The sequence below is a fragment of the Poeciliopsis prolifica genome, unplaced genomic scaffold, assembly GCF_027474105.1.
Source record: "Poeciliopsis prolifica strain line A6 unplaced genomic scaffold, Auburn_PproV2 SCAFFOLD006, whole genome shotgun sequence".
In the NCBI taxonomy this organism is placed as follows: Eukaryota; Metazoa; Chordata; class Actinopteri; order Cyprinodontiformes; family Poeciliidae; genus Poeciliopsis; species Poeciliopsis prolifica.
Window position 1 is genome coordinate 6,951,457 of NW_026562381.1, and position 9,415 is coordinate 6,960,871.

The following is a 9,415-nucleotide window of genomic DNA, read 5'->3' on the forward strand; positions in this document are numbered from 1 at the left end:
CAGCTCACAGTGGGATCAGCAAAGGTTCAGGCTGGTTGACACTGTACGCCACACACGCTTAGCGCCCAACGAATTGGAGCATCAGGAGACTGACACGAAATTAATTCGTCCCCATGTGCAATCATAAATTTGCAATCAGGACCACTTTCATTGAGGAAGTTTGGCGTAAATGCATTGAACGGTGGATTTGCGCTTTAGCAGAAACTCTTCCATGAACTTTGAAACTCTTTTCCGAGGGTTTATGGAAATATTTTAAAGCCAGGCAATATGTAAATGTATGCAAATTAAATGGGTTACATGAGGTTATACAGCTACTTTGCCTCAGTCACTGCAGCCTAGTCGGATAGTTTTTTTTTCGACTTCTTTATTTTAAACCCCACTCTTCAGTTTCCTGAAAGCGCACTCCCTTTTGAAACGTGTCTCCCATTAAAACTGTCAAATCCTGATTTCACTGGACTTTCCCGCTTAAGGTGGATCACAGGTGACATTTGTGCAACGCAGTTTAGCACTTTAAATAGCCACATGTGAGCCACTCCTGTACTCATCCTTTACTTTGTCACTAAAAATCTTACCTATTCGTCCCAAGATTAAAATAAGCGCTGCGTGTTTGCAGCGTGTTTGCAGCGTGGACTTCACACGCTGCTGTTTACTTTCACCTCAGGAATGTTTGGCACTTTGGCAGCCGTGTCTCCTGAATGACGGACCGTCAAGGCTTATCTTTCTCCAAACCCGACTCTTCCCTCCCTCCCTTCCGCGTCGTGGACATTCCCAACTCTGCCTCGTCCAGTGTCCCGTTTTCTTGTGACGGCCACGTCCCGGGGACTCACCTCTGTGCGCGTCTGCAGCCGCTTGTTCATCTCATAGATCCGATACTCGGGCTGGACCATGTAGGGCGAGTGTCTTCTGTAGAAAGGTCCGAACGGAGAGGAGTAGAACGGGTCGTGGGTTGGGTTGGACATGGTGGCTCCTGGCGAGGCGCACGGCGCGATTTCAACATCCAGCGGGCACAGCAGTGCACATGGGGGTGCGATGCTCTCCGACAAGCCCCAGTTGGAAGCAGCCGCTATCGAGGCTGAGCTGCACTCTGCAAGTTGGCCTGCCTAGTTCCCTGCTATAGCGTGGTGCCGGAGGAGGGAGGGAGGAAAGCGAGCGGGAGGAGGTGGGGGAAGCAGCGGAGTTGGGTGGGGTGGGGGGCGGGGGGGGGGGGGGGGGGGGCAGTTTCCTGTTCCCTCAAGACCTACTCTCAGTTTTGCACTCTTGCGAAGTTCAGTGTGTAGTGTTGCACGGGTCTCTTTCTTTGTGTGTTTTCATGTTTGTTTTTGTTCAAATTTCACATGTTGGATTGAGAGTAAAAAACAAGGATGAGCTCACATTTAATTCCTATTGATATTTTTCAACAAATCACATGTAAAGGAGCATAAACAGACATGAAGCCACGGCCGGATGTAGGAGGATGCTACCCTGGGTTGGGACCAATATGGTGCCCCTATTTTCTTTTGAAATGACAAAATAACAACAAACCTCTTTAGAAAAAACATTTCTCTAAAAGAAGTTTAATTTCAGAAATGCAAAAATAAGAGAGGATTTTGTTGTGTGTTTAGTAAAGAATCCAAGTTCAGAGACTCTTGCAGAACTGAAGAGTTTTTCTAATAATGAATGGAGAAGGAAACTTAGAGGGGAATCATGGGTCATGCAGAGTAATTGAAGAATCCAACAATGAACAATGAAATTCACTCATATATAGTGAACAGTGGTGGAAAATGACAAAGGAATCAGATGAACTAATCAGGGGAGAGGAGGAATAGCTGTGGCACAATGCAGGCTGGGAAACTGAGGGAAAGAGACTAATTAACACAAAGGAACTGAATTAAGAGTTAAATAAGCTATAAATAAAGGTGAACAGACTAACAAGGATCAAAGGCAACTGAATGCAACTGAACTAGGAATCTAAACACAAAGCACAGATTTAGAAGACTCCCTTTCAGCAATAATGAACATAGAAATGAGCAGAATATGACAAGACCTATATGACAAAAACTAGAATGTATGTTCTTTAGATTGGGGTTTCCAAGTAGAGAAAAAAATCAAGCAGATACTGTGTCTTCCTAAAAAGAAATAAAAAAAATAAAGTTGCACTTATTGCATTTATTCAAAAATAGACTTGAAAACTTATCTAGTATCAAAATTAATTTGTGCAAACATAGAAACCTATCTTATAAATGCATTTAATATGTGCAATCACTTTATGTAAAACAGAATAAAGGGTTTTGGTGTAAGTAGCGCTTCCTTCATTAGCGAGCTGCTGTTGTCACTTTATCACAGTTTGATGAACACTAGCTGCCAGTTCTTCATTTTTCTCTGGAGCTCCTATATAAATGACTTTTTCCAGACATCTTTGATGTTTTTCTCCTAAAAACATGTGTGGTTTTATGACGTATATCATTTTTATCTGTGTCTTTTAAATTTTAATATGCTTATTTTGCTAAATTAAAAAACTCTGAATGCACATCTTACAATTTTAATACTTTAACTTCAGCAGCAGGGTAGCCATTCTGCCCTTTTCTCTCAGTGGAAAAGGACACTGATTTATGCTGCATGAAGCATAACAACACACTAAGTGACTAAAACCATTCATTCACCAATCAGGCATACTTTAGTACATATGCAGCAAACTACAATACTCTCTGAATCTTTCTATCAGAACCATCAGCCAGAAACATTCTCTTTTTCAGAACTTTGAGATAAAGTCACTTTTGTTAGATTGGACCACGCTTCCTACCTCTGTGCATCAAGGAGACTTAACCTTGTCCACTTGTTACTGTTCCTGCTTTTCACCACTTTTGATACTGACCACTGGAGACCTTAAAAGAATTGCACTTTTGAAGATTCATCTAACCATCCATGTGTCCAAACTGGCTCAGTTAGCCATTTTTTCTCCTTCTACTAAATAAATATTAAGGACTGAATTAATTTTGCTGTCACCCCCCTCTAACAAGTGTCATAGGTCAGTGGTGTAATATTAAGTGAATTATATTTGTCAGATAAAAGAAAAAAGACTCCCACGATGTGAGGTAAGATAAAGCTCTGGATGAAGCTCAAAAAGAACAATGTGTGGGTTGACAGAAAAACAAGTCAAAGCAGTAAAAAATCTTTCTGAAGATTTATTGTCTCCTGACATGTTGATGTCCTTTTTTACTGCGCAGGCAGTCTGACACAAATACAACCTTTGTTGAGTAATTTTCAGAGGAATCCCTTTGTGTTCTTGTGGCATCAACTTCCCAATTTGATACCATGGTCAAATGAAACATCTCAGTGGTGGAGGAGAGAAACACAAAGCTGTCTGTAAAATAATCTTCCAACCACTTCTTTCAGAGGTCTGCACATCTGCCTCCATCTCATCCTATCCTTTGTTTCTAGCTTTATTACACTAACTCTGAACATCAGTGAATCTCCTCCCTGGTGTTCTTCTTCTTCTCCATATTCCTGATCTTTTGTCATGCTAAAGTCAGCTTGTATCGTCCATTTCAGACAGAATTAAGACTGTGTTGCAAAGGCAAAACTGACCAGTGCTGGATGGTTTTTGCAGAGAAGGTATTCTGGTGCAAAGTGGGCGGTCCTTTATATGTGATTGAGTGTGAGAGTTCCTTTTTAAGAGCATTCACAAGACTTATTGTCGTAGTGACCAAGTATGACTTAGATGAGCACAGAAGACTCATATGGGCATCAGTTGCAGCCAATCCATAACATGTTATTGCTGTTGTGCCCCACCCAAACTCTCACTAAAACCAATAATGATCAATGTACACTCACTACTTTCTCACCATGCAGCAACCATCAATCCACTCTTCTCATGCAGAAGACATTTTATCTGCGCTCCGGTCCCCAACACATTGTAAACTGCTGAAGTAGAAATCAGAGCTCAGTGAGGAGGGATGAACAGCTCCAAATCGATCCAAGAGACCAAAAAGAAGTTGTGGGTTTTTCAAACTGCAGCCCGTCTGCAACATGCATCAGAAAACATCTTACTGTATACATCAATGAGCAGAAGGAGGAAGAGTGATCAGCAGCTAGAAGAAAAGCTTTAGACAGCAATATGAAAGAGCAATGTGTGTCTGTGTGTGGTTGGGGTAGTCATAGTGAGACTCATCGAGTTCCAGGAGTGACTGTTCAATTCCAGGAAATTCAATTCTGGGAAAACTACTTTGGGTGTTTTCTATTGTGATCCTCACACTTTGAAACAATTTAGAGTAAGATGAGGGAGCTGTCACTTCTAATTTCATACAAAAAAATGTAAATCCAATAATGTCAACATTGAGTAAATGCAAAGACCTAAAACAGTTTAAGCTTGTTTTATGCATTTTTTATGTATTGTGTTATTTAGTTTTTTATCTCTGTTTTTATTATTGTGCTTTAATATCAATCTGTCAGTGAGACTAGAAATGGAAATTAGCCACTTGGCTATAATCTCATATATTATTCAGTAATGTGTATTGTATCATTTTGAAAAATTAACTTGAACTTGAAAATGAAAGTGACTTCAGACTGACCATCTGACCAGTGGTGCACAGTTCCCTCAGCAGTGATTGAAACTGATGGCAGAAGTGCAGAAATCCCTCAGGTCGACAGGAATTCCAAAGATCATAACTACATTATGGAGTAACTGAAAATGCAGATATAATTTCAAATGTGTTGTGATCTGGGGCATTCTGGTAAGACCATGCTTGGGATCTTCTCAAGGGTCTTGTTCACGACTGAAGGAATAGGTGGAGTGAGAGATCTATAGGCGGACTGGCGCGGCGTCTGCAGTGATGTGATGGTACTGGCCTGTCTTGATGCAAAGAGGGCTGAGCTGAAAGGTGAAGCTCTAGATTTACAAGTTGATGTACGTTTTACCCTCATTTGTGGTCACAAGCTCTGGGTTGTGACCGAATGAAGGAGATGGAGGATAGGAGATGAGTTTCCTCTGCAGGGTGTCTGGGCTCTCCGGCATACAGAGGGTGAGAAGCTCAGAATAGAGCAATTCCTCTTAATCCTGGAAAAGCCCTTTCTATGTTTTCCTTAAGGTAAGGTAATTTTATTTGTAAAGTGCATTTTCAGCAAGGTAATTCAGAGTGCTCTGTATGATTAGAAGGAAAATAAAACAACAAACAAACAAACAAAACATTCCATTGAAGTGTCAGAGTAAGAAAAAATGTTGACAGGTTGAAAACCAGGCAACACTTCAGGATGATTCAGTTGATGTTAATCAAAGGCAGCTATAAACTGGTGGAGTTTTAGTCATGATTTAAAAGAACTCAGTGTTTCAGTAGTTTTAAAGTTTTCAAAGTTTATTCCAGATTAGAGGAACATAAAAATGGAATCCTACTGTTTGGTTCTGATTCTGGGGATGCAGACCAGACCCAGAAAGATTGATACGACAACAGCAGATCTTTAATGTACTGTGATTTATAAAATAATGAATAGTATTTTAAATTCTATTCTCAAAGCCACAGAGTTTAAGGACTTTTTATTTTTAGAATTGGGGTGATGTGCTTTATGTTCCCAGTTTTAGTGAGAATGTGAGCAGCAGCATTTTGAAACAGCTGCAGTTGTCTGATTAACTTTTAAGGCAAACCTGGGAAGACACTGTTGCAATAATCAGTTCAACTAAAGATAAACGATGGATGAGTTTTTCAACATCTGGACATTATTCCTTTAATTCTGGAAATGTTCTTCAGGTGACAGAAAGTTGACGTAATTATCTTCATATGTTTCTGATGTTTCAGGTCTCAGACCAACTCAGATACATTTTGTTTGGTTGCATAATGCATAGTGAATTCTTAATTCAGTGTTATGGGGTCGAAACTATACACATATTTTGTGTTTTCAAATTAAGATATTTTACATGTTGTAAAATAGTATTTAAAGGTTGGAAAAAGTCATTATAATTTCCAAAGTATAACTTTAACTTTTCAGATGCTCCTTTTGTCCAGCTTAATATTATAGAAATTATAGTTAATGATAATAATATTTGTTTCTGTAATATGAGACAGTGAAGCAATATCACACATTTTAAAATGAGAATTAATGTCAACTTTTGAAAATGTACATTTAGAAGCTGTGTTGATAAAAACTAGCATTTCTTGCAGACAGAGCAGAGTTTAGTGACATCTAGAGGTGAAGTTGCAGGCTTCAACTAACTGTACATTCTAAATCTGAAAGCACATGAGAGGTTGTGCTTTGTGACTAAACACTAAAATGCAACGCAAATACAAAGCAGCCAGTGGAGCTGGTGTTTAGCTAGAGCATTGTGATCTTTGCACAAACCTGCTGATGCAACATGGAGGAGGAAGAGGACACATTTTTTCTGCAGAAAAACAAAAGCATTTGTTTTTGTTCACGCTGTCAAAAATAAAAGTACAAGTATGATTTATTTATTATATTTTTCCAATACATTAAGATATTAACTGGAATTCCAATAACAAATGTAAACATACGTTACATTTATTGACTTTTTATGGCATGAAAACCTCATTTTTAAAAAAAATCCTGACCCCCTTCTGCTTTGAGTTATGAGGAGTAAATCTCTGAAGACCTGATGGTAACACACAGATGCTGAGCCACCCGGCTAACGAGCCTGCATACACAAACTGGGTTTATGTGAGAAATGAGTTCTTAATACTGTATTGATTGTGTTGCCTCTGGTCACTGCTGTTAATGATGGAGTCTTTGTACCTGGCTAGTTATGCACTATAATTTGTGATTAAAGGAAGATGAGGGAACATTTGCTTCTCTGACTGCAGCAGCGAGAGAACACATCCTGCAGTGTCACTCGACATCAACATTCCAAATGTGTGTTTGAATCATGTCAGATTTTTGGTGTTTAATTCAGTGGCTAGACAGAAATATTTCGTACTTTTCTGCTTTTTAAAAGTAGTCTTCCACTGTCAATAAATAGTGACAGTGCTTTAATAATTATGCCCTGATATGTCGTTATTCAAGAAGTAAAGTGACGGAAAATAAAATACTCCTATGAGAAATACTGTGCTGGTGATTTTTAATGGCATCAATAAAACATAAGTTTTAACATTGTTTGAAACTTCAGCATAAAACTCCTGATGTGATGGTCTCCATTTCTTCTTTATCTTTCTTTCAGTGCTCTACTGTGCTGAAGAATTTTGTCTTTGAAATAAAGGAAGAGAGAAAGAAAATACCAGAGCAAAAAAAAAAAAAAAAAAAAAGAAAGAGAACAAGAGAAAGATGGGAAAAATATATATTTTTGGTGTAACAAGTACATCAATTTCTGGTTCTGCTGTATATTTCTAATGTAGCTGTTACAATAATCTTGGGACAAAAATATTCCTCAATTTAGATTATTTTACAATTACATGAGCCATTAAGTTGTACAGTTTATTTGCTTGCCAATATGTGAAGAGTTTTTAATTACTAATACCAAAAAGGAAATTAACTGAAATGACTTTATTTAACAACACAGTAATTTCTAACTGTTCACACTATATATACAATACAGGTAGCAAATCTGATGTTAACCAGGAATCAAGAAGAACTGATGAGGCATTATTTAAACCATGAGCTGAATCAGGAGTCAAATGATACAGGCAGAATGAGGATTTAGGACATGGATAAAAACAGGAAATGGGATCTAGACTAAATATTTTAAATATAAAGTTGTATTGTTTTTTTTATTATTATATTAAAAGAAACACGGCAAGAGATGGTGTTACTTTTGTTGATCTAGACATGACAGAGCAGAGCTGCAAGTCTTGCATCAACTGTTACATTAGCAACAGTTGATGCATGAACTGTTGCTAATGCTGCCAATATGATGACTTCATGAGAAAAAACAAAACAAAAATTAAAACTGAAAACAAATAATCTATTTACCTATTGCTGTACCCATTAGTCATCTAACAAGAACAATCAGAAAGGTTCCTTTTGTTACTGTGACATATTTTTTACTTAAACCTGTAATGCTAATATTTATTTCTTTAATTAGAGACAAATGAAGTGCTTTTTAATAGATAACATATATAGATTTATATAATACAGTATACTTTATATTTGAAATTGTGGATTTTAAATCTGGGAGGATGTGTAAATCCATTTTAGCATTACCAAATTTCTATTACCCTAGTTAAATATGATTTTCTTACTTATATCCTCAAATAAAAATGTGGTAATAAATCCCTGCAACCATAAATAGAAAACATGTAATTTTGAACAATTAGGTAATTATTTCTTTTTGCAGCATATTTAGTTTTCATGCAACACAAATTATCTTGCATAGTTCCAACACCATATCCAATAAACATGACTTTGTAACACATTCCACATATGTAATCTTTGCTAGACATGTCAATCTTGTGATGGCCTGTGACAGTGTGTGTACCTAATATGAAAATTGTCCATACCGGACACAGTGAAGTGGAGTGAAAATCTTTTTGTGGCACAGTGATTAAGATTTTCTCCATGCTCTCCACCGTGACAGATCAGGCCTGGGCTGAAAAAGTGGCCAGAAGAATCTAAAAATAAACAGACACGCAGACCGACTGTAACGATGCAACCGAATCTCACATTAACTGCACACACTGGGAATTAATGAACAGCATTTATGAAGTCTGACTTTTAATCCAAAATGGCTGAACGGAGGGAAAGCAGTCTGAATCGAGTGAGATAAAAGTTGTAATCCAAACGCCTCAGGCATCCGGTCGGGTAATTAAAAAAAAAAAGTTTGAAAAATCTATTAATAAACCGTTAATTAAAAACTACATTTTTAATATCTCAAGACCTTTTCAATTGACATTTCTAACAGGATTTACTTGGTCGCCTAAAGCACTTACTGCTTGACTGTAGCTGCAATATGGTACATTGAAGTGAACAGCTCATTTACCACATTTCAGCATTAACCTGGTTGTAGTGCAGATGATCACAAACACATAATGTTGAGTCCAGAGATGATGTGATGTACAGTAGAGCAGCAATGATACACACATTGACTAATTAGGATTTTTCATTAATAGCTCAAATCTATTTCTTCTATATTATTGAGACTATATGAAAGTCCCAAAAATATCTGCTTGAATAATTAAATTCTTTTTGCTGGTCTGAAGTAAAGCCTTGACCATGCCATCATCATTATCTAAGAGTTGTTTTTCTTTTTTAAAATCACAACATCAGGTTCAAACTTAAATAATCAATAGTTATACCATTAGTTATCTGTCTAAGACCTAACAACAAGCAGAAACAATACATATTAAATAATAATATGTCTATTTTTTAGAAATATTGGGCATTTTAGGAATAGATACGTAACATAGCGTTCATCATATATGAGTGAAAACCAAATTTCTCTAGAAATCTGAGGTTATAATCATCCTTTGACAGAGCCACTAAAAGACCGTGCAGGAGCCTGGGC

General features: G+C 37.4%; 1 protein-coding gene across 1 annotated transcript in view; it reads right to left on the reverse strand.

The window, feature by feature from the left end:
* LOC129360421 (LIM domain-binding protein 2-like) overlaps positions 1-1,076 on the reverse strand; it is an 89,879-nt gene extending 88,803 nt beyond the window's left edge. Inside the window, 1 exon segment of the mRNA XM_055030626.1 lies at positions 828-1,076. Within this exon segment, the coding sequence (XP_054886601.1) occupies positions 828-959 (132 nt within the window). The 5' untranslated portion in view covers positions 960-1,076.
* Between the last annotated feature and the right edge of the window lie 8,339 nt (positions 1,077-9,415).